This window comes from Cyprinodon tularosa, unplaced genomic scaffold, assembly GCF_016077235.1.
Source record: "Cyprinodon tularosa strain WSP-4 unplaced genomic scaffold, ASM1607723v1 ctg681, whole genome shotgun sequence".
Lineage (NCBI taxonomy): Eukaryota > Metazoa > Chordata > Actinopteri > Cyprinodontiformes > Cyprinodontidae > Cyprinodon > Cyprinodon tularosa.
In genome coordinates, this window is record NW_024039431.1 from 431,818 (window position 1) to 458,082 (window position 26,265).

General features: G+C 38.4%; 1 protein-coding gene across 1 annotated transcript in view; it reads right to left on the reverse strand.

The window, feature by feature from the left end:
• Nucleotides 1-246: 246 nt before the first annotated feature.
• The window catches only part of LOC119771607 (protein NLRC3-like), a 28,805-nt gene continuing 2,786 nt past the window's right edge, over nt 247-26,265 (reverse strand). Inside the window, exons 2-10 of the mRNA XM_038267697.1 lie at nt 24,524-24,631; nt 23,498-23,605; nt 19,069-19,109; nt 11,468-13,259; nt 8,803-8,976; nt 4,739-4,912; nt 2,955-3,131; nt 2,375-2,548; nt 247-638 (exon numbers count right to left, since the gene is read on the reverse strand). Of these exons, the coding sequence (XP_038123625.1) occupies nt 626-638; nt 2,375-2,548; nt 2,955-3,131; nt 4,739-4,912; nt 8,803-8,976; nt 11,468-13,259; nt 19,069-19,109; nt 23,498-23,605; nt 24,524-24,631 (2,761 nt within the window). The 3' untranslated portion in view covers nt 247-625. The remainder of the gene's footprint in view (nt 639-2,374; nt 2,549-2,954; nt 3,132-4,738; nt 4,913-8,802; nt 8,977-11,467; nt 13,260-19,068; nt 19,110-23,497; nt 23,606-24,523; nt 24,632-26,265) is intronic.

Genomic DNA, 26,265 nt, shown 5'->3' on the forward strand with positions numbered 1-26,265 from the left:
GGGAGGAACAGGAACACAAATGATGGAATTAGGCGACTTTTCCGTCTCTGATGGTCCCTGCTGATGCTATTTGATTAAATGAAGAGCAGAAGGTGATTAAAACCAGAGAGCTGGTCTCTTAAACAGACATGGCTATGACTAGATGCTAACATGTTTGTTAGCTGTCAGAATTCAGAGAAAAAAGTCAGAATTCTGACGTTTTTCCCATATTAAACTGAAATAATATTTAAAAATCAGTTCACTTTTTTTTTTATTGGCCCTAATCCTCTACTGTACAACTACATGAAAGGTTAAAAGAAGTAATAAAAAGAGAGCTGCAGTTCTGTGTTTTGGCCACAGGTGGCAGTATCATTAGAAAACTCTGTCATACCTCTTTAATGTAAATTCTCATAGATGCATACAAATTCAGATTAAAAACCTGTGGAAGTTTAATTCAGATTACATATTCAGTGTTCACATGAACAAACAAAATAATCTCATTCAATAAAATATATGCATGAAAAAAACAGAAAAAATAAAAATCAGTAAATGAAACCATCATCATGACTAAGGACAACTTTCATGTTACTGTTGATTCCCCATCTGTGGATCATCATGGCAAAGCAAATAGACCTCTTTCTACAGATTATAACCTCCATCTGCAGAGAGAACAGAAGAATATTTGGGTGTCAGGAAGGGATGCATGATGCAGCGGTGAATTCAGTCCTGTTCAGAATACAGAAAACTGATGGCGAGATGGAGCGGGGACTATGGAATCAGAAAGGGGTCAAAATGTTTGTAAACTTAAATCTTAGTTGAAACTGAGAAAAAAAACTGAAACTGAAAAAATAGAACTATCATGTTTACTGTCAAATATTTTAACTTAAAATGTGAGACACTAAAAAAGCAAACATAGAATAATAAGAATGCTGCAAGCTGTCAATCAAGTTTCCCCGCCCACAACCGTCTGATTGGGGTGAAAATCTGAATGTGAAAAAAAAACAGATTTGAAAGTGTAAAAATAAAATCCTGAAACAGAAAAGAGAATTTGAAACTATAAAGGAAAAAAAAAGAAACTGAAAGGGTTTTGAATGTGAAAATCTAAAATGTAAAACTACAATAAAGAAAATAAAAAGGGGAATTAAAATACTAGGAATTATGAGTTCTTTCAACCTGAGGGGAAGAATTTAGATTGTATTCTTATTAGTTTTTTTTTTTTTTTTTTAGTTTCTCAGATTATAAGGTAAAAATTTGACATTCAATATCAATTTATATTTTCTCTTTTTCAACTTTGATTTTTTTCAGTTTCAACTAAGATTTATAAGTTTACAGACATTTTGACCCCTTTCTGACTCCATAGGGACATAATATCCTTATTATATATATTGTGTGAAATAGTGTTCTATCAAACTGGTCCTATAGTCACTCTATTACAGATGGAGTAATGTAACTAAAGTAATTTCCCTCTGGGATTATTGAAGTATTTCTGATTCCTGGTTGATGGGACAGGTGTTGTGAATGAAACGGTGCCCAGCTTGAAAGAGCTCCTGTGTGTCGCTGAATGTGAGCATTGATGACTGAAAGACATCTTCTGCCTCCATTTATTTGTTTGCTACAGTGTGTTAAATTCATGTTAATGTGGATTTAAAGACATTTCAATTAGTGAAAAAAATTGCACGAGGGAATAAAAAAAAAAAAAAAGTCTGATCAAACAAGAATTTTGCGACCCCCACATGCAGTACCGCCGTGGACCCTCTAGGGGTTGTGGACACCCTGTTGAAGACTTCCGGTCTAGGGCAACATGAAAGCCTCTAAATCTCTCATTTAGCAACTCAAATTAAGGTAAATAGACTTATTTTAAGACATTTTTACTTATTTCTAGAGAATTTTTCCAGTGCAGTCTTAGATCAAATTAGATTCTGCACTGAAAAAATGAGTAAAAATGAAAATGAGTAAAAGCTGTCTTAAATTAAGTGTATTTCCCCTAAATTGAGTAGAAACATAAGATGATTTGCCAGTGGAATGAGCATTTTACCCTTAAAACAAGATAATTAGATAATATGCTCCATTCAAGAACAAATACACTTATTTTAAGAAAAAAAGGTTTAGATTTACATTTTTTGCAGTGTCTCACTTCCTCTTCAATTCAAGAACAAATGCACTTATTTTCAGAAAAAAATTACTTAAGATGAATTTTTTTTTTTTGCAGTGTGACTGTGGAACACTGTTTCTTTATATCTTTAAACTTTGATCCAGATTAATCAAGATGAGATAAGCACAACAACAACAGCAGCAACCATCTGCAAAACTAAAAAACTTCCAACTGATGGGACTGGAATATTTCTTAGTACAGCTCTGCTTAGACCTACTGGACGTAGTGAAACCATCTACTGACCTCAGAGTCTCCAGTTTGGATCCTGAACTCTTCACAAGCTTCAACAGCGGCTTCACATCTGGATCTTTTAACAAGTTCTCACTTATGTCCAATTCTGTCAGATGGGAGGGGTTGGACTTCAGAGCCGAGGCCAAAGAAGCACAGCTGACCTCGGTCAGCCCGCAGTCCTTAATGCTATTTAACCAACGGAAAATTTGTCAATGCATTTTGTTTTCAAAGTAAACCATTAGAAAAAGCTTTATTATTACTGATTATAAAACTAAAAACATTGAAACACTGCAGAAATGATCTACAAATATGTAAAAAACATCTTAAATGAAGTGTATTTATCCTTAATTTGAGTGGGTATAAAAGATGATTTGCCAACGGAATGAGTATTTTTACTATAAGATAATTAGATAAAATACACTTGAAATAAGTGCATGCAATTGTGTTTTCTTATTTTAATTGTCAAGAACAAATGAACTTATTTTAAGAAATAATTACTAGCGAAGATTTCCATTTTTTGCAGTGTAGCAATTTAGTCATAATCTAATGTTTAGATGACATTAAAAATCTAGATGAAACTGTGGCCTCTGACCTCAGAGACTCCATTTTGCAGCAGGGACTCTCTAGAAGCCCACAGAGCGCCTTCACACCGGTGTCCTTCAGTATGTAGTTCCAGCTCAGGTTCAGTTCTTTCAGGTGGGAGGGGTTGGACTTCAGCGCTGAGGCCAGAGAAGCACAGCTGACCTCTGTCAAACTGCAGCCCCATAATCTGAATAAAGAATACAGCATGTGAGCCGAAACAGGATGCTGCTTTAAAAAAGCACAGCTTATAGCACTTGAATTAACATTAATGGCAACATCTTGGTTCAATCAAGACCAGGCATGCTTTCATAATCACAAAGTAAAGAGAATAATTAGGGGGAGTATAAACTTCAGCAAAATAATCAGCATGAATCAAATGTTAAACTTTATACAGCCGTAAAAACAGGATATATTACTACACTGGAAAAACGATCTAGAAATAAGTAAAAAATTTTTGAAATTAAGTGTATTTACCCTTAATTTCAGTAGGTAAATGATATAGTTTGCCAATGGAATGAGTGTCTTTACTCTAAAAATAAGATAATTAGATAAAATGTACTTGAAATGAGACAATGCAATTGTGTTTTCTTATTTTAAATGTAAATTCTCTTGTTCCATTGGCAAAGTGTCTAATTATCTGCTCGATTTGGTTACAATGTACTTATTTTAAGCAAAAAAAGGCTTAGATTTACATTTTTTGCAGTGACTGCGCTGCAAAAACTGTCTAATAAGTAAAAATGTGTTAAATTAAGTGTATTTACCCTTAATCTGAGCAGGTAAATAAGACAATCTGCCAATAGAATTAGTATTTTTACCTTAAAATAAGATAATTAGATGAAATACACTTGAAATAAGACAATGCAATTGCTTTTTCTTATTTTAAGTGTACATTGTCTTGTTCCATTGTCAAAGTGTCTGTTTTACCTCCGCAAACCAAGAACAAATGCACTTATTTTAAGAAAAAATGACTTATCCAGATTTTGATTTTTTTCACAGTGTGATATCTTGTGTTTGAGAATATTTGTACTTTAAATCATTGCAGAGCCCTATATCACTGTTTTAGCATTAAGTGGATACACTGGAAAAATTTAAATCTAGATAAGTCATTTTTCCTTAAAATAAGTGCATTTCTTCTTGGATTGAGGAGATAAAAGAGACATTTTGCCAATGGAACAAGACAATTTACATTTAACATAAGAAAACACAAATGGATTGTCTTATTTCAAGTGCATTTTATCTAATTATCTTATTTTAAGAGTAAAAATACTAATTCCATTGGCAAACTATCCCACTTATGATTTTTCCAGTGAGAGGCTCATATTCCATTTTTTTAACTATGTTCACCCTAAACCTAATTCCCAGTCATCCTAATGCTGTCATGCACTGCGAAAAATAGATAAATAAGTAAAAATCTCATAAATTAAAAGTATTTACCCTTAATTTTAGCAGATAAATGAGATGATTTGCCAATGGAATGAGTATTTTTTGCTCTTAAAACAAGATTATTAGATAATATGAAATCAAAACAAGACAATGCATTTTTTTCCTTAAATGTCTTGCTCCATTGGCAAAATGTCTGACTTACCTCCTCAATTTAAGAAAAAAATGCACTAATTTTGAGAATTTTTTGCAGTGTGTTTTTACCTCCCATTAGGTAAAAATTAATTCACCTAGAAAACCAAAGATTGAAATAATAGCTCTAAATGTCAATCAGTATATTATACCGTATATGTAGTCTATAGTCAAATCAACCTTTCTTTTAATCTCAGCACAAACTAAAACATGGTGTCTGACCTCAGAGTCTTTATTCTGCAGCAGGGACTCTCCAGAAAACTGCAGAGCTCCTTCACTCCAGCATCTTTCAGGCTGTTCTCCCCCAGGTTCAGGTGGGTGAGGTGGGAGGGGTTGGACCTCAGGGCTGAGACCAGATATGTGCAGCTGGTCTCTGTCAAACTGCAGAGCTCCAACCTGAATGAAACATAAAGCATAAGAGACTGGAAGCGGACACCTTTCAGACTAAAACTATAATTAAAACAATGCATTGTTTAAAAAGGGTATAGACCAGCTCTATACCCTCCATTTGTGGGAGTTCTGCCAACCAGTCCACATGTGTTTTGTGGATCTGGAGAAGGCTTTCATCCATGTCCCTCATGGTGCCCTGTGGGGGGTGCTCCAGGAGTCTGGGGTCCCCTGTTAAGGCCCGTCCATTTTCTGTATGACCGCAGTACACTGCAAAAAATAGAAATCTCAATAAGTTATTTTTTCTTAAAATAAGTGTGTTTTTCCTTGATTTGAGGAGGTAAGTAAGACACTTTGCCAATGGAACAAGACAATTTCCTTTTAAAATAAGAAAAAACTATTTTATCCTCTTATTTCAAGTAAATATTATCTAACTATCTTATTTTAAGAGTAAAAATACTCATTCCATTGGCAAATCATCTTATTTATCTACTCAAATTAAGGCTAAATATACTTAATTTAAGCCATTTTTTACTTATTTCTGGATTGTTTTTGCAGTGTAGAAACTTGGTTCGCATTGCCGGCAGTAAGCAGGGTTTTGTCGTACAATGTGAGCTGTAACTGCATGCAACGATTTGAAAAAAATCGCACATTGTATGCCCGGCTTTACCGATGGATCTACTGTCCCACCCTCACCTATGGTCACCAGATCTGGGTAAAGACCGAAAGGACAAGATTGCGAATACAAGCGGGAGAAATGAGTTTCCCTTGCAGGATGGCTGGCCGCACACTTCAAGATGGGGTGAGGAGCTCAGCTACCCGGGAAGAGTTCGGAATAATCGCTGCTCCTTCACGTCGAAAGGAGCCAGCTGAGGAGGCTCGAGGATCTGTTCCGGATGCCTCCTGGTCACCTCCCTCTGGAGGTGCATGTCCCATTGAGAGGAGGCCTGGTGAAAGGCCCAGGACACGCTGGAGGGACCTGGTGTCACCTTGGGGAGCCGCTGGAGGAGGAGTGTGGGGATCGGGAAGTCTGGGCATTTCTGTTTAGACTGCTGCCTCTATGACGCGGCCCCAGATAAAGAGGAAGAAAATAGATGGATGGATGGCATTGTTTAAAAAACAAAACATTTAAAGTGTAACTTAAATTGATCTAATAACAATTTTTGAAAAATGCCACTAAAGTGGTTGTTGCTATGAAACACTGCAGAGTTGGAAGTAGCATCTGGATAAGTGGTGAGTGTAAAGGCCAGAACACAACGAATCTCATTTTCCATCCTATCAAACAGAAAATTGTGCCTTATAGGTTGTTGCATTTAACGCTGATTAAAAGTCAATGGGGATGATTTCCAGCAGGGGGCAGCGTAGCTCCGACTGAGATAGAGCCCAAGTCTATTTTAGTTGGACTACGCAGCAATTCAGCAGCTATTTCATGGGTCTGACAGGAAGAGAGAAGGGGTTACAAAGTAAAACTCATCCACTTTTCGGGAAAATATAAAATAAAATCTGTTAATCTCACAGAGAAAGAGTCAGTTGGGAGTCACTTTGCATTTATAGTAAGCAGGACAGACTGGAGCAAAAACAATGAATGAAACATTAAAATAGAAAACTTTCCCCATGATAGGAGTTCAGGAGGACAGAAAACTGATAAAGTAGTGATCCTCTTTGAGCCTCACAGAAACCAGAATAAGGAGGGTCAGACAGAGCAGGTCAGCGCAGCGTATCTCTCTTACGTCTTCATGGAAAAAGAAAGAAAAACTTGGAGAAACTACCCAGATCAAAACAATTTACATTTAAAATAAGAAAAACAAATCCAATGGCTTATTGTAGGTGCATAATATCTAATTATCTTATTCTAAGAGTAAAAACACTCATTACATTGGCAAATCATCTCATTTACCTACTCAATTTAAGGGTTAATACACTTAATTTAAGAAATTTTTTACTTATTTCTAGATTGTTTTTGCAGTGTTAGAATCACCTCTCTGCCTCAGTCAGCTTAGAAACTGTCCCATATACTGGAAATAACGATCTAGAAATAAGTAAAAATGTATTTTTATTTTTTTCCAGTGCTATAATTAAAACAGACCCAGTCATGTTACTGCACTGCAAAAACAGTCTAGAAATAAGTAAAGATTTCTTAAATGAAGAGTATTTACCCTTAATTTGAGTAAGTAAATGAGATAGTTTGCCAATGGAATGAGTATTTTTAAAAATATTTTCATCTAAAATATTTAGATGAAATGCACTTGAAATAAGACGAAATAAGATGCAATTGTGCTTTCTTAATTGAAATGTAAATTTTAAATGTCTCACTTTCCTCCTCAACTCAAGAACAATTGCACAAACTTTAAGAAAAAATGACAAATCTAGATTTCAATTGTTTTGTGTGATATCTTGTGTTTGAGAATATTTGTACTTTAAATCATTGCGTAGATTTAGACTTTTTCCAGTGCGGTGTTTCATGCTGGGTTTTTCTTTTCTTTAGATGTAGATCTCATATTGTCAGAGTCTTGGTTTGTTAGTTCCTGTTTTTCTTGGTTTTCCATTTGTTGTCCTCTGCTGCCCTCTTGTGTCCTCTTTCTCTTGTTCTGTTTCCTGTTCAGCTCTCACCTGTTTTCAATTCCCTCATTAGCCCTCTCCCTGTCTCTGTCCCCTTTAAAAGCCCTCCCTCTTCAGTTCCTGTTTGCTGGATCCTTGTTTAACATCTGCCTGTCTTCCTCGTCTCTCCCTGGCTCCTAGAGTTTTAGTTTACCCCTGATGTCTCCTTGGTTCTGGTGCATTTGTTGTTTTCTGTTGGACTTTGATTCCTGCCCCTGGACCTGTGAACCTTAATAAACCCACTTTAATTCACCTCTGCCAACTGGTCTCTGCATTTGGGTCCTCCAAACAAACACCGCCTCATGACACATATTGTTAATATATGAACATTCTCTGTCTGTTCTGGTTTAAAATGCTCCACAGACTCTATTATAGAATGCACCAGTGGTTTAAAAAAAAGAACTAAATAACTTTAACTTTTAACAAACCCTAACCATATCTTTCCAAGTCTAATGTGGGAAATTGCAGAGAGACAGGAATGAAAATAATCTTTGCAGATCCTCCACACCCTGCGTAGTCTGAGCCTCTCTATTCGCAGTCGGTGTGACATGAAAAAATTGGATCGGAGATTATAAAGTTGGATGCAGCTGCTGTGTTCGGGGGTGTAGTCAGGATGTAAAATCCTCCTTCCATTGGCAAACTATCTCATTTACCTGCTCAAATTAATGCTAAATACACTTAATTTAAGGAAATTTTAACTTATTTCAAGATTCGTTTTTTTTCAGTGTAGCAAAGTGAAGCATGGAGCAGATATGTTGGCAGTTATTATTTGAGGTGAAGGATTTCTCACCCCCCTCATCACCAGAGCTTGAGGAAGGCTTTGAGGCTCCCAGTTGATCAGAGCCTTTTCAATCCAAGCCTCTTACTTCTAGATACTCACTCAGAAACCTGAACCTGGTGGTGCTTAGGTGATGGAGGACATGATTACTCACAATGGAGGCATGTGTCTGAGTACGTTTATGCACAAAGACATGATGAAGAATAGCTGTGCCTGATGCAGGCATGTATCTACCTGTACCATTTCAAACAATAATAAATATAGCTGCAGTGGCCACCATTACACCAGACGAATCCTGCAGAACTAAACATGTTCACAAAAATGTGGGAAAAAAATACCCAGTAACATAAAAATCGTATCCCATGAACCCAGTTTACATAATTTAAATATATAAAGCTAGATTCTGGGCAGAGTAAAAATTTAACATAAGCTGAAACAAAAGAATTAAATGATGTTATCAGTATATCCCACATTGATAATAGTAAAAAAGAGGAAGAAAAGCAACAGTGCCCAGTGAACTGACCTCAACATCTCCAGTCTGCAGTTTGGACTTTCCAATCCAGAGCAAAGAATCTTTACGCCAGAATCTCTTATTTCATTCCAGCTCAGGTCCAACTCAATCAAATAAGAAGTACTGGACTTCAGAGCAGAGGCCACAACCTCACAGTGTGTCAATGAGAGCCCACAGTTAAAAAAGCTGCAATAGGAAGAAAACAAAATCAGTTAGAATCAAAGTGAGTGTGAGAGAAACAGTGAAATCATGAGACCAAAAGCTAATGCAATCAGTAAGTCCACATCTATTCATTATAAACATTCATTCATCTCTTTTTCTTTAACATTTACAAACGTATTGGGAATATGTTTGAAGCTGGAGACTCAATGAGAATGACTTCTTTTCTTTAATCAGCATACGAGAAATGCGGAAATTTTGTTAAATGTATGCTTCAATCAGAGTAATCTTATTGCAGGTAGGGACCATCTTATAAATCTCCCCATGCCTAAGACCTGAGTTTCTGAGCCTCAGAAGTAGGCATGTCCAAATTTGGTCCTCAAGGGCCGCTGTCCTGCAGGCTTCAGATGTTTCCTGCTTCAGCACAGTGGATTTTTTATTGACAGCTGATTAACTGTCATGTTCTCAACACTGATGCTTGGTCTTATCATCCATTGCAAACACACCTGCTTAGCTCCGCCCAGCTCTCATTACAACTCACCTGATCCACCTGCATAGCCTCCATATAACTAGCCTTCAGACCAGTCATCCATGCCAGATAATTTCGATCTTAGTTTCGATCTTAGCGTTCCTAGTTCTGACTTCCCGATTCTGACCTGTCTGCCTCTTGACTTCTGCGCCTGCAAGTCCCGTCTGATTCTGATTGCGATACCTGTCTTCTGGCTTCCTCCTGACATGACTACCAGTCTAATTTCTGCCTGTTGTGTATTGACAGGATTTGTTTCCTGATTACTCAGCTGCCTGCCCTTGTTCAGCCTGTGTGCTACTCTGTGTATCAAACCTGGAACTGTGACCCTACTCTGTCTGGATCGTCCTTCAGCACCTCACAAGTTCTCTGATCTCCTTCCTCAGACATTCGACCACGTCCATGACCTTGTCTTTGGCTTCACTCTACAGCTAATCCTGCTCATCTTGCTCAAATTTGCCTTGAAGGCTCTAATCTCCTGCCTGTCCTCTGATAACCTTGTGTCTGGAACCCTCTGAGCAAAAACTACCACAACTGATTGGCAGTCCACCAGCTGGGATCTACCTCTACTCCTGGACCAGAACTGGAAATTAAGAGCAGGTTAGTGTTCCACACAATTGTGTGCAAGAACTTTCAGCTAAACAAGGTCACTAACCTGTTGTCTCTTCCTGCAGAGGTCCCTGCTGTAGCCTGCTGTATTTCTGCTCTTAATAAACTGTCTGCCTCGAATACTGGGTCTAACTGTTCTGGGCCTTAACATTAAAAGGCTTTTGCTGAATTTAATCATCAGAATCAGGTGTGCTGAAGCAGGGGAACCTCTAACACCTGCAGGGCAGCAGCCCTTGAGGACCGATTTTGAGCATCCCTAAGTTAGAGGAACAGGAGATCCACACAGAAATCCTTTCCAAGCAAGAGGAAGCCCAACAACCACAGCAGAACTGTTAGTTACTTGGTGGACGGCACATTAGTTTCCGACAATAGTCTTGAACTTTTCATTTAAAGTCATAGGGAAAAGGCCGTTTCAACTGTTGCATTTCAGAATTCTCCTGTTTTGGTGCATAACTTTACACAAGTGAAAAAGTGAATGTGATTGGTCGTTTATCAAGGGGCGGGATTGTTGTGGCTTAAGGTTTGCAAGCAAGTTCGGTTGTGGCCGGTTTGTCGGAAGCATATTTCTAACCAGTTAGCATCTTAGTGATAGCAGGTTCCCAATGGGAAATTCCATTGGGACCAAGTAGCACTAAATTGGTGACTTAGAAACGACGCTGTCAAGGAACGCTATGGACAGCGGAAACATGCAAGAGGAGGAGAGTTTAGTGTCGGAGGTCGTGGATGAGTCTCCTCCGTCATCCATTTTTTATTTAGAGGAGGAAAGCGGGGACGAAGATGTTGTGGAAGAGGACGCCAGGGCGGCAGAAGCTTGGTTTGGTGTAGAAGGCTTCCAGCCGTACATGTTTGAGCCCTTGCCTCGCAACGCTGCCAGTTCTGTTAGCTCTACGCCTGCCGAAGACACAGACGTCCATCCCCGTGAACACTGGGACGCAACTCAATGGGAAAGGAAAGGATTCTGATTTCTGATTTCAACCGTTGCGTATATAAACTGCGACATATGAATCAAAATGCTATAACCGAAAAATTTGATTGACAGATGACCGTTCATATATGATTGGAGGAATTTAGGTGTTCAGGCTGACGTAGAACTAACTGGCCTGCAGAAGATAATGGAAACCCCCCCCCACAGATTTTAAGAAAGGATTTTTTTTTAAATAGAAAATTTCAAAATTTTGGGACAATATCGTCTGATAAAGAGTACATTTATTGTACATGTTTAATGCCAGAATGATTTGACATTTAAATAGCATTTCCTTATGACTTTAAATCCTATATTAAACAGGAATCTAGAATCTTCTTTTTTCATCACCAGAACATTGTAAAACTTAGACATATCTTGTCTAGTGCTGATGTTGCAAAACTTGAAAATAGTACACTCACCGAGCCTTCTTGCAGTTCCTCACAGCTGGAATCAGCCTCAATCGTCCCTTATCGGATGTGTTGTACTTCTCTAGGTCCAACTCATCCAGAACTTCCTCTGACATTTCCACCATGTAGGCAAGAGCTGAGCAGTGCACTTCTGAGAGTTTCTTTCCTGATCTGTCCCCCGACCTTTGGAACTCTTGGATCTCTAGATGAACTGATGGGTCATTCAGCTCAATCAGACAGTGGAAGATGTTGATGCTTCGGTCAGGAGGTATTTTACCCGTGTTCATCTTCTTCAGCTTGTCAATCACTTTCTGAAGTGTTTCTGGGCTGTTCTCTGTCTGCCCTAAAAGGCCTTGAAGAAGTCTTTGGTTGGACTCTACAGAGAGGCCATGAAGGAATCGAACAAACAGATCCAGATGGCCAGTTTTACTTCTACAGGCTTTCTCCATGATCATGCCCAGAAAATCCCGCAGAAAGAATTTCTTGAATTGTTTTCCCAGGAATCTCTCAATCACTCCAGAATTCCTGTTGGTGTAACAGTGGAACATGTAGACTGCAGCCAGAAACTCCTGGATGCTAAAGTGAACAAAGCAGTAGACTGGTTTCTGGAAGATACCAAACTCTTGTTTGAAGATCTCTGTACAAACTCCTGAGTAGACCAAGGCCTCTGTGGCATCAAGACCACACTGTTTCAGATCCTCTTCATAGAACATGATGTTTCCTTTCTTTAGGTGCTCAAACGCCAGTCTCCCAAGCTTCAAAAGAATCTCCCTGTTCGCCTCCATCAGCTCGTGAGGACTCGTCTCATGTCCTTCATGGTACTTGTTCCTTTTTCTCCTTATCTGAACCAGCAGGAAGTGTGAGTACATGTCAGTCATGGTCTTAGGTAGCTCATGCTGTTGCCCTTTGGTCAGCATGTTCTCCAGAACTGTAGCAGTGATCCAGCAGAAAACTGGGATATGACACATGATGTGGAGGCTCCTGGATCCCTTAATGTGGGAGATTATTTTGGTGGAAAGAGCCTCATCACTGAATCTCCTTCTGAAGTACTCCTCCTTCTGCTCATTAGTGAAGCCTCGTACTTCTGTTACCCTGTCAAAGCATGTAGAAGGGATCTGATTGGCTGCTGCAGGTCGGGAAGTTATCCAGACGAGAGCCGAGGGAAGCAGGTTCCCCTTGATGAGGTTTGTCAGCAGAACGTTGACTGATGACTTCTGTGTGACGTCAGAAATGACTTTACTGTTGCTAAAGTCCAGAGAAATTTTGCTTTCATCCAGACCATCAAATATAAAGACAAGTTTACAGCCAGTCAGCTTCTCTGCAGGGATCTTCTGGAGTGTTGGATGAAAAACATAGAGCAGTGTGAGAAGACTGTGTTCGGCATCTCTGATAAAGTTCAGCTCCCTGAATGATATCAGAACCACCGCACTGACATCTTGGTTCTCTAAACCCTCGGCCCAGTCCAGAGTGAATTTCTGCACTGAGAAGGTTTTTCCAATGCCAGCAACACCATTGGTCAGAACTACTCTGATAGGTCCACTTTGGTCAGGTAAAAGTTTGAAGATGTCTTTGCACTTGATTGGGGTATCATTGAGGATCTTTTTTCTGGAATTGGTCTCCAATTGCCGCACCTCATGTTGGGTATTCACCTCTTCATTTAGGCCCTCTGTGATGTAGAGCTCAATGTAGATTTTGTTTAAGAGGGTTCTATTTCCTGGTTCTCCAGTTCCTTCAGTCACGGTTTCACATCGTTTTCTCAGACAATCTTTATGTTCATTTAAAACATCCAGTAAACCAGTGTCTGCTGAAAAGGAAGACAAAAAATTATTTCATTTTGAAAATGTATATATATACATTCAGTTCCTTATCATTCAATTTGATCTCTGTTCCTTTTCATAAAAATCGTTTTTAGGGTCTAACGTGAACAGTGAAACAAAGCTGATAACATGGTTTTAATCCTGCCCAACTGATGTGTGTGTGTCTCAACAGTTCTATGCAATTTCCTCAGCAACATCTCTCCTCACCGTACTCCAGGAGTTTCCAAGATATATAATAGAATGAAATAGAATAGAAAATCCCTTTATTGTCCCACAATGGTAGAAACTGTGGTGTTACAGAAGCAAAAGATTACAGCAATGTGGACCTTAAAGGTGTATAGAATAACAGTGACAGTTACAAAAATACAAATACTATACTGTAGTGTTTTTACTATATAAATACTATATAGTGCTTTTACTATATAAATACTATATAGTGTTTTTACTATATATATATATATATATATATATATATATATATATATATATATATATATATATAAGTATTGTGCATCTGGAAAAATCAATAACAGCTTCGAACATTTTTACAGTAATGGATATTTGAAAAAAGTAGCAACAATTAGAGATGTGCAAAAGGAGCAAGACAGAAACTGTTTAAAATCAGCATGAATGGAACAACTGATTGAGGTTGTTGGGAACAGTGGTGGTTCTAGAGTCTTCCAGCTGCTGGGAGGAAGGATCTGTGATAACGCTCCCTGGTGCATTTAAGGTGCAGCAGTCTGTCACTGAAGGAGCTCTCCAGGTCAGCACCAGCTTCATGCATGGGGGGGGAGACATTATCCAACAGTTGCTAATTTAGTCCAGAGGGCATCCAATCACAGAGCTGGACTTCCTGATCAGCTGATCCAGCCGCTTCCTCTCAGCTACAGATAAGCCACTGCTCCAACAGACAGCTCCATAGAAGATGGCTGATGCCACACAGAGTCAGAACAGGTCTTTAGGAGCGTCCTCTGCACTCCAAAAATCCTCAGTCTCCTTAACAGTAGGCATTTGCTCTGACCTTTCTTATCGTCATTAAATCCATCTGGTCGTCGTCACTCTGTTTTGTGTTTTTACCTTAAATACAGCAGTATGCTTTAAAATAACGACGGTTGAACTTTTACCAATATAGACATGTTAGACATTAGAAAGCTTAGATTCTCTAAAATCTTTCATTTTAAGGACACAGCGACTGCGACAACTTCAATTGTTTATACTGTCTCTGTCATAGCAGAAAGATCTTCTACTGATACACTGGATATTAATTGTTTAAATTTCTTCCTCCCAACTAGATTCCTGACACAGTGACACCACAGCCAAATTACAGGTGCTGGTCATAAAATTAGAATATCATGAAAAAGTAGATTGATTTCAGTAATTCCATTTAAAAAGTGAAACTTGTATATTATATTCATACATTACATACAAACTCATACACTATATTGCCAAAAGTATTTGCTCACCCATCCAAATTATTGGAATCAGGTGTTCCAATCACTTCCATGGCCACAGGTGTATAAATTCAAGCACCTAGGCATGCAGACTGTTTTTACAAACATTTGTGAAAGAATGGGTCGCTCTCAGGAGCTCAGTGAATTCCAGCGTGGAACTGTGATAGGATGCCACCTGTGCAACAAATCCAGTCGTGAAATTTCCTCGCTCCTAAATATTCCACAGTCAACTGTCAGCTGTATTATAAGAAAATGGAAGTGTTTGGGAACGACAGCAACTCAGCCACGAAGTGGTAGGCCACGTAAACTGACGGAGCGGGGTCAGCGGATGCTGACGCGCATAGTGCGAAGAGGTCGCCAACTTTCTGCAGAGTCAATCACTACAGACCTCCAAACTTCATGTAGCTCAAGAACAGTGCGCAGAGAGCTTCATGGAATGGGTTTCCATGGGCGAGCAGCTGCATCCAAGCCATACATCACCAAGTGCAATGCAAAGCGTCGGATGCGGTGGTGTAAAGCACGCCGCCACTGGACTCTAGAGCAGTGGAGACGCGTTCTCTGGAGTGACGAATCGCGCTTCTCCATCTGGCAATCTGATGGACGGGTCTGGGTTTGGCGGTTGCCAGGAGAACGGTACTTGTCTGACTGCATTGTGCCAAGTGTAAAGTTTGGTGGAGGGGGGATTATGGTGTGAGGTTGTTTTTCAGGAGCTGGGCTTGGCCCCTTAGTTCCAGTGAAAGGAACTCTGAATGCTTCAGCATACCAAGACATTTTGGACAATTCCATGCTCCCAACTTTGTGGGAACAGTTTGGAGCTGGCCCCTTCCTCTTCCAACATGACTGTGCACCAGTGCACAAAGCAAGGTCCATAAAGACATGGATGACAGAGTCTGGTGTGGATGAACTTGACTGGCCTGCACAGAGTCCTGACCTCAACCCGATAGAACACCTTTGGGATGAATTAGAGCGGAGACTGAGAGCCAGGCCTTCTCGTCCAACATCAGTGTGCGACCTCACAAATGCGCTTCTGGAAGAATGGTCAAAAATTCCCATAAACACACTCCTAAACCTTGTGGACAGCCTTCCCAGAAGAGTTGAAGCTGTTCTAGCTGCAAAGGGTGGACCGACGTCATATTGAACCCTATGGATTAGGAACGGGATGTCACTTAAGCTCATATGTGAGTCAAGGCAGGTGAGCAAATACTTTTGGCAATATAGTGTATATTTCAGATGTTTATTTTGTTTAATTTTGATGATTACAAATGACAACAAATGAAAATCTCAAATTCATCATATCAGAAAATTAGAATATTGTGAAAAGGTTCAAAATTGATGGCCCCTGGTGCCACACTCTAATCAGCTAATTAACTCAAACCACCTGCAAAAGCCTTTAAATGGTCTTTCAGTCTAGTTCTATAGGCTACACAATCATGGGGAAGACTGCTGACTTGACAGTTGTCCAAAAGACGACCATCGACACCTTGCACAAGGAGGGCAAGACACAAAAGGTCATCGCTAAAGAGGCTGGCTGTTCACAGAGCTCAGTGTCCAAGCACATTAATAGAGAGGCGAAGGGAAGGAAAAGATGTGGTCGAAAAAAGTGTACAAGCAAGAGAGATAACCGCACCCTGGAGAGGATTGTGAAACAAAACCCCTTCAAAAATGTGGGGGAGATTCACAAAGAGTGGACTGCAGCTGGAGTGAGTGCTTCAAGAACCACCACACACAGACGTATGAAAGACATGGGTTTCTGCTGTCGCATTCCTTGTGTCAAGCCACTCTTGAACCACAGACAGCGTCAGAAGCGTCTTGCCTGGGCTAAAGAGAAACAGGACTGGACTGCTGGTGAGTGGTCCAAAGTCATGTTCTCTGATGAAAGTAAATTTTGCATTTCCTTTGGAAATCAAGGTCCCAGAGTCTGGAGGAAAAGAAGAGAGGCACTTCATCCACGTTGCTTGAAGTCCAGTGTAAAGTTTCCACAGTCAGTGATGGTTTGGGGTGCCATGTCATCTGCTGGTGTTGGTCCATTGTGTTTTCTGAGGTCCAGGGTCAACGCAGCCACATACCAGGAAGTTTTAGAGCACTTCATGCTTCCTGCAGCTGACCAACTTTTTGGAGATGCAGATTTCATTTTTCAACAGGACTTGGCACCTGCACACAGTGCCAAAGCTACCAGTACCTGGTTGAAGGACCATGGTATCCCTGTTCTTAATTGGCCAGCAAACTCTCCTGACCTTAACCCCATAGAAAATCTATGGGGTATTGTGAAGAAGAAGATGCAATACACCAGACCCAACAATTCAGAAGAGCTAAAAGCCACTATTAGAGCAACCTGGGCTATCATAACACCTGAGCAGTGCCACAGACTGATCGACTCCATGCCACGCCGCATTGCTGCAGTAATACAGGCCAAAGGAGGCCCAACTAAATACTGAGTGCTGTACATGCTCATACTTTTCATGTTCATACTTTTCAGTTGGCCAACATTTCTATAAATCCTTTGTTTTTATTGGTCTTCAGTAATATTCAAATTTTCTGATATGATGAATTTGAGATTTTCATTTGTTGTCATTTGTAATCATCAAAATTAAACAAAATAAACATCTGAAATATATGAGTTTGTATGTAATGTATGAATATAATATACAAGTTTCACTTTTTAAATGGAATTACTGAAATCAATCTACTTTTTCATGATATTCTAATTTTATGACCAGCACCTGTAGAGGTTGGGGAAGGAAGGGAAGTCTGTTGCAGAGATGGTGCCCCCCCCCCCACCCCCCCACCGAACAGACTGACTCCAAAGAGCAGAAAGCTCTGGAGAACTCAATGGCAAAGTGGATTGGGCGTTCTGCAAGGACCATTGAGGATGAAGACCTTTGTGGATATGATGAAACAAGCCGACAGAAGGTTCAATGTGTGCAGAGGGATATATATTAAAAAGAGAATCGGTGTGTGAAGTTCTATTCTGCACAGTGTTATATAAATAAAATAGAGAAAAAGAGAAGCCGTGTGTGGAGAATTTTTATTCTGTTGGCCTACAGTGTTATATATATGTTTTTAAAAAAAGCAGTGTGTGGAGAAGTTCTATTATTTTCAGCGTTGAGTAAAATGAAAAAAGTGACTAAAATGACTAAAATTTGACAAAGACTAAAATAGATTTTTGTCATTTAGACTAAGACTAAAACTAAATCGGGAAGGCAATGACTAAATATGACTAAGACTAAAATAGATTTTTCTCATTGTGACTAAGACTAAATTTTTAAAAAAGCTGACGAATTTAACACAGCGACGGAGAATCACATTGAAGGAGGCCAGGATATAGTCAGTGTTCTTCATTATTCTCTATTATCTGTCTGAATCCCTCTAACCAGAGCTGCTCCATGTTTATCGAATGGAAACAGAGTTGTTGGCGAAGATTCTCAGTCATCCAGGTCAAAGTCATTCCGACAAAAATTTAAATCAATCCACTGGACGTTGTTTCCAAGTCTGAAGACGTTTCTCTTCCATCCAGGAAGCTTTTTCAATTCAAATGTCAGAAATAGCGTTTAGTTCCAGGTTTTATCCAGTAGCCCAACAAAGCCTTGTTTTTGTTCTGAAACCATGCAAATAGAAACAGACAAACGGGTCCACCCCTCTGGAATGGGGTTAGTTTGGTTTCTTTGTTAGCCTGTAAAGTAATTTAGCTGGCGTTCCCATCGCATGCCGGTGAGAGCCGAGGTGATTTCAATGCAGGTCGCTTGACCCGGGTTCACACGCGTCAGTGAATTGTTCCCACTGCCACTAAAAGCCCGGAGCTCCCGGGTTTAAACTGGTTTTTCGGCCAGTGGGAAAAGGGGATATGACACATCTCTTTTGCCCCACTACTGAATTCCCCCCTATTTTTCTACCCTTCTTACTGCCCCAATGCTAATGCCATTTATCACTCACTAAATCCAGCTCCCTATCTAGCTTGGACCAAAAGGAACAAAGTCAGAACAGTGCTTACCAACTTCCACTATTCAGTATCATAATTTTCAAGTTGCTGGTGCACAAATTCAAGATCTGGACTTCTTGATACAGTGACCATATCTTGGGTAATTCATCAGCAGCAGGATTACAGGGATAACATGCTAAGGACAGCTGCAGACAATTCTGTTGATCAACTGGAGATATGCTGATCACCAACCCTTGATTGTCACAGGCTCTGAAGTGCACTTACAGTTTTAGGATGTAATGGCATAATTTTAATATAATACAGACAATACTGAGAGAATGTTCCCCAAACAGCAGCGCTATTGGTTTGGCTTGATTTTTTTTAGATTTAGTGTCTGTATCAAAGTAACAGGTTAGTAAAACATCTTACCTTGTACAAAGCCACTGCAAACACCAATCTTTTCCGTTGCCCTGTAAAGATGTTTCATTATTAATAAAAGGAACAGTTCAAATAAATCCTATTTCTATTTCTATTTAAATCAAAATAGAAACTCAGAATACATCAATAAAATAAGAAATGTTATGGATTGTGACAGAAACCTTTGGGGCTTATAACAAACTCCACACCCCTAAAACAACAAAACATCAGGCAGCTCACAATATGAAAGACTCACTGGAGAGAAAACAGAAAAGACATGAACAGTAATAATTATTTTTAAGGGACCATGACTCCTAGTTACAGGTTAAAATTGTTGATTGTTGTTCTCTACTTCAAAAAACAATTTAGATTTTAAAATGGAAAAATGTAAATATATATATACATATATATATTTATACACACACATATATATATTTTTTTATTTAAAAATTAAAAGTAACATGCATTAAAAACCTGCTTTTTAATTTCACTGATTGACTATTCTCGTTTTGACCTTTTTCTCATACTTTTTCCACTTAATGCTCGTAATTTTAGGGTTTTATTCTAGTAATGTTACAACTTCATTCTCGTAATGTTGCTAATTTATTCTAGTAATGTTACCACTTTATTCTTATAATGTTACGACTTTATTCTCGGAATGTTGCGACTTTATTCTCGGAATGTTACGACTTTATTCTAGTTATGTTACACTTTATTCTAATAATATTACGACTTTATTCTAGTTAAGTTACGGCTTTATTCTCGTAATGTTACAACTTTATTCTCGTATTGTTGCGAACTTTATTCTAGTAGTTTCGACTTTATTCTTGTAATGTTGAGACTTTATTCTAGTAATGTTACGACTTTATTCTTGTAATGTTACGACTTTATTCTTGTAATGTTGCGACTTTATTCTAGGAGTTAAGACTTTATTCTTGTAATGTTGAGACTTTATTCTAGTTATGTTACGACTTTATTCTAGTTATGTTACGACTTTATTCTAGTTATGTTACGCTTTATTCTAGTAATATTACGACTTTATTCTAGTTATGTTAAGGCTTTATTCTCGTAATTTTACAACTTTTTTCTCGTATTGTTTCGAACTTTATTCTAGTAGTTACGACTTTATTCTTGTAATGTTGAGACTTTATTCTAGTAATGTTACGACTTTATTCTTGTAATGTTACGACTTTATTCTAGTAGTTAAGACTTTATTCTTGTAATGTTACGACTTTATTCTTGTAATGTTGCGACTTTATTCTTGTAATGTTGCGACTTTATTCTTGTAATGTTGCGACTTTATTCTTGTAATGTTGCGACTTTATTCTTGTAATGTTGCGACTTTATTCTTGTAATGTTGCGACTTTATTTTCGTAATGTTGCGACTTTATTTTCGTAATGTTGCAACTTTATTCTAGTAATGTTACGACTTTATTCTAGTAATGTTACGACTTTATTCTTGTAATGTTACGACTTTATTCTTGTAATGTTACGACTTTATTCTCGTAATGTTACGACTTTATTCTCGTAATGTTAGAAATTTATTCTCGTAATGTTGCGACTTTATTCTAGTAATGTTACGACTTTATTCTTGTAATGTTGCGACTTTATTCTAGTAGTTAAGACTTTATTCTTGTAATGTTGAGACTTTATTTTAGTAATGTTACGACTTTATTCTCGTAAAGTTGAGACTTTATTCTAGTAATGTTACGACTTTATTCTTGTAATGTTGCCACTTTATTTTCGTAATGCTGCAACTTTATTCTAGTAATGTTACGACTTTATTCTTGTAATGTTATGACTTTATTCTCGTAATGTTAGAAATTTATTCTCGTAATGTTGCGACTTTATTCTAGTAATGTTACAACTTTATTCTCGTTATGTTGCAACTTTATTCTCTTAATGTTGCGACTTTATTCTAGTAATGTTACGACTTTATTTTTGTAATGTTACGACTTTAATCTCGTAATGTTGCAAATTTATTCAAGTAATGTTAGGATTTTATTCTTGTAATGTTATGACTTTATTCTCGTAATGTTGCGACTTTATTCTAGTAATTTACAACTTTATTCTTGTAATGTTGCAACTTTATTGTCAAGATGTTGCGACTTTATTCTAGTAATGTTACAACTTTATTCTCGTAATGTGACTTTATTCTAGTAATGTTAGGACTTTATTCTCGTAATGTTGCGACTTTATTCTAGTAATGTTACGACTTTATTCTTGTAATATTATGATTTTATTCTCATAATGTTGCGAATTTATGCTAGTAATGTTAAGACCTTATTCTAGTTATGTTGCGATTTTATTCTAGTAATGTTATGACTTTATTCTCGTATTGTTGCGATTTTAATCTAGTAATGTTACAACTTTTTTTTCGTAATGTTGCAACTTTATTCTAGTAATGTTACGACTTTATTCTTTTAATGTTATGACTTTATTCTCTTAATATTATGACTATTCTTGTGGCGACTTTATTCTCCCTAATACTCCGTCATACTCTGCAGTCTGATTCTGTCTGTTCAATAAGAAAACATATTAATTTTAACCTGTAACTGGGAGTCATGTTCCTCTGAGAAGCTTTTTTAACTAGTAAAGAAGAACATTTTTTCCCAAGCTTCTTAAATTATATTACTAACTTGTATAAACTTACGAGCTGTTGCCATTTTAGCTGAAAAAGCTCAGTTTGTCTAACAAACAGATTTTTCGGTTGCATCTCTCATTTTTTTCACCAATCTGTCTCCTAACCTTTACTTAAACATTGAAGTAGCTCCCGTTTAGAGCTGCTGTGTGTCTCTCCTCCAACCACGTAGCCACTTTGTTCACAGTGAAATGCAGAGAAGTCAAGTAACAAAGTACAAATAATTTGTTACTGTACTTAAGTACTCTTTTTAGGTATCTATACTTTACTGCATTACTTATTTTACTTCCTACTTCTACTCATTACATTTTCACACAAGTATCTGTACTTTCTACCCCTTAAATTTTTAAAACAAGCGTTACTCGTTACTCTTGGCTTCGGTTTAATACAGGGTCACGAATTAGCGGACCGCGGTCGGGTGTTACGCTGAAAAGTGCATGCCTGCCAAAATATGCATCCCCAGTCGCGGGAGCGCGCCTCGCTCTATACAACTGCGACTATCGACGAAGAAAACGGATTAACTGCGGATTATCTGCACTGCGTTCACAGACCAGTGTGATGTACTCATGAGCGTCAGATAGCTATGCTGCATTAAGGAGCATGGGACATTTCATACTTACAAGGAAAGAAACAAATGGAACAGAACTTAACTCATACAATAATGTATTTATTCAGAAACAGTGTGGGCTTTCTTACAATATTGAATGCTCTATAATTGTATTTCTGTTATTTCAACTGCTAGCTTTTTATTCTAAAAATCTATAATTTTACACCAGCAAATTGTTAAAGTTTTTCAAAAGCCTGTTTAAAAGCTCCAAATGAGGCTTCATATCAGACAGCGACAATTGCGCTGTTATTGTTTTACAGGCAGAGTTTGCATTTGCTGACCCTTGACCTTTAACTACTGATGGATATACAGGAATACAGTCATACAAGTTTCAACACCTCTGAGATAGCACGGGATGCAATTTTTGACAATTTCTATTTTTTTATTTCAAAATTCAATGTATAACATTAATGCATAAATACCTCATTTTATTTCATTGTTAATTGCTGTTTAAAGTAACAGATCATTAAAAATGTCTCCGAACCTTTATAGGTTGATGATTTTCTTTATTCAGATCCAACTGATTTGTAATTGGTTACCCCTGGTTTAATGTTTCTAAATATTTATTTCCTGTCATGTGCTCCATCCAATGCAGATCATTGGCTCCACCCACATCTAGTGAAAACTAGTGTGATTGGATGAGTCATAGAACGCAAACACTCATTGGTTAGCTAAAGGAAATCATCAGAAGCAAGCAGGTGTTCTTCAAACTGCTAACGTGAATTGTCTATGCCATGCTACAATGTGGGATTCAGGAAAAAGATGTTGAAATGTCTGAAAGGTCGGACACAGGCGAGAGCGTATCGGGAGACGGAGACCAACAAGACCTCCCTCATCCTTGGCCCTATCCCAGAGAATTTATAGAAATAGTCGAAAAATTGAGCTTTCAGTTCATATAGCGGCATGTGGCTGTTTTTTAAAGGTTACTTTATACTTTTAAACTTTAAGTAGTTTTTGGAGCACATACTTTTCACTTTTACTTGAGTAAAGAGGTCAAGTTGATTATTGGTGACTATTGGTGCCAGGGCAAAATTGGTGGGGACATGTCAACAGCAGTCCTTCAGAAAGTTAAGCCTATGAACTGTAATAGGGTCTAAATTTTCCTAAATTCTAAAATGATTTATCTCTGTTTAGTTTAGGATGTAGCAAACGAAAGTTAAAAGAAATGACCAAGTCTGCAAATAAGTTCTTACTCTGTGTTTAAGGGTTCATTACTGAAGACTTCAGGGATATCTCTGGAGTGGTCACTCCTCACGGACAGACAGCTGGATCCTGGAGACTCTGATCTCTGTCTCTGACCCCTGAAACAAATATGTGGATTTGTTCAGATCAATCAGTGAGAAACCCTCTGATGCAGGGGTGTCAAACTGGTTCCAGAAAGGGCCGTGTGGCGGCAGGTTTTCTTTCCAACCAAGCAATAACACACCAGACTCCAGTCATCTCATCAAGGGAGTCCAATCTGAACATGATGATTCAATGATATTAATGAAGTCTGTTGTGCTATTGTTTGGTTGGAAAGAAAACCTGCAGCCACACGGCCCTTTCTGGAACCAGTCCTTTCCACGAGGTTCACATCGGGTAAAAGATTTCCATAAAATCCGTTTATAAGTTTTCAATTGTTCCTGCTAACAATCCAACAACATTCCCTTTTCTTGAGTTTTTGTCTTCAGTAAATTAAACAAACAAAAAAATTGTATCAGGGAGAATTTTATTTCATTGATCTACAAATGGAGCAACAGAGAGGAGAGTGCTTTGAATAAATGTATTAAAGGCCTGCCATCCAGGCTCCACTGATGATGGCTTTTCATACTTGTTATGCACATGTTCAACTCTGAGTGGTTTTATTTGGCGTTGACTGAACTAATTCATAGCAGCCATTTTGAAACCCAAAGCTCAGAGTTCCTGACCTTAGGCTAGATCAATTTAGAGTTGGGGATTTGAGTCTGAGTTTGATAGACCTGTATTATGAAATGGGCCTCTGATGTACAAAGACAATTTCTAGGATAGAAAGTGTTTTGAAAAACCTATTTCTTGTCATTTTAATCGTGATGCCTAACAGACATTAAACAACAAAATTTTATTTTCAGTTTTCAGAATATCTGAGGGAGCGATTAAAAAGTTCTAAATGATTAAACCTTGTATTATTTTTATTTTACAGTTGTAATAAAAACAAAACAATCATTACTTGATACAGACTTACTAATTAAAGGTTTTCTTACTCTGTGTTTAAGGGTTCATTACTGAAGACTTCAGGGATATCTCTGGAGTGGTCACTCCTCACGGACAGACAGCTGGATCCTGGAGACTCTGATCTCTGTCTCTGACCCCTGAAACAGATATGTGGATTTGTTCAGATCAATCAGTGAGAAACCCTCTGATGGAAACCACTAAAATGCTGAAAAAAAACAGAAAATGACCTGAAGGTTTAATGTTTGGAATAGTTATCTGATAAAACATCCTGAAGATATGCAATTATGCATTTATAAACTAGAAAAGCACTTGGAGATTGCAGAATTTGCCACAAATTGTGACTTCCAGCTATAGCTAAAACTGGCACATTTGAGTCATTACCATATTTTAATGAATTGTTCCTTTCCATGAGGTTCACATTGTTGGGATCTGGAGCTGTACCACCTTCCTCCAGCAGAGTGCGCCGTGGGTCCTCCTGAGCTGAGCCTCCATCACACCTGTGGCACATCTCATCATCAGAGGACCCACTCCTATATAAGCTGACTTCAGACCTTGCCTCAACGCCGCAGTGTTGATCTAGTTTGGTTAGCAACCAGAGCCTAGTAAACCTGAGAATCTTTGCTATCTCCTGTCGAGATAAGATTCTAATTCTTCCTTGTTTTTGCCTCACAGGAATCCTGTCTCTTCGTGAAGCTCTGGATGAGCTTAACCTGCCTAGCCTGCCCTCGTGAGCCAAACCTGTAGACTCTTCCCTGGATTCCCTTGCAGCTCTTGGCTAAGAGCTGGAAACCCAAATCAAGGTCTGCCCTCAAAGTCAGAAGTAAGATGCTGAAGCAGTTATTGGACTCTGCTGAACAAACAGTCTCTGGATCCTACAGTAACCTCTCTCAAAGAGTAACCCGGACTCCTTCAAGGTATTTCATCAGCAAACTCAAAGACTAATAACCCTTCAGTCCATGTGCTAACTGAACTGTCATCCCTGCAGACTCCAGTGAACCTGCCCTCAGGCCCGAACCAGCTCCTGTGCAATATTCATGTGATTGTGTTTACAATAAACCTTGTTAAACTTTTCATCAGCCTCCGTGTGTGTTCTGCATATGGGCTTCTCTCTGAGAACCAATCATGACACACATCTAGTAAAAGATTTCTATAAAATCTGTTTATAAGCTTTCAATTGTTCCATAACAATCCAACAACATTCCCTTTTCTTGAGTTTTTGTCTTAAGTAAAATAAAACAAACAAAAAACAAAACAAAAAAACTGCCTTTTTTCTTGTGCCATCAATAGCCACCCTCTGGTTAAGTGGGAAACTGCTTGTTCCACCAAATATCAATCAATCAACTTTAATCAATTTGTCAACTGCAATTTACATTGTTATCAAGATTTCAGATTCAGTAAAAACCATTCATCACATACTTTGGGGTAGGGAGGACTGAGAGGGGGAATGATTTACTAAGGCCACGCGTGCCGCAGAACGCTGCCTTGGGCGCCTTCCTATGACTGCCAAGGGCCCAACCGTAAGCAGTTTCCTATATGTGTGTTTATCTCTGTGGAAAGATAGGAGCCACATTTAGGAGGGAGAGAGTGTTACAGGTGGTATAAAAGCAAAAGCTGTGAGAATTTCTTCAATGGTGTCAGTTTCCGTGGGACGTCAGGACGCCTCTTGGTTCCACGCATGTTATAGATTTGTCAAGAATGTTGGTGAGTGTTTTTAAAAAGTGGGGGTTCTATAGAATTTTTATTAGCACAAATATATATTTTAACCGTTTGT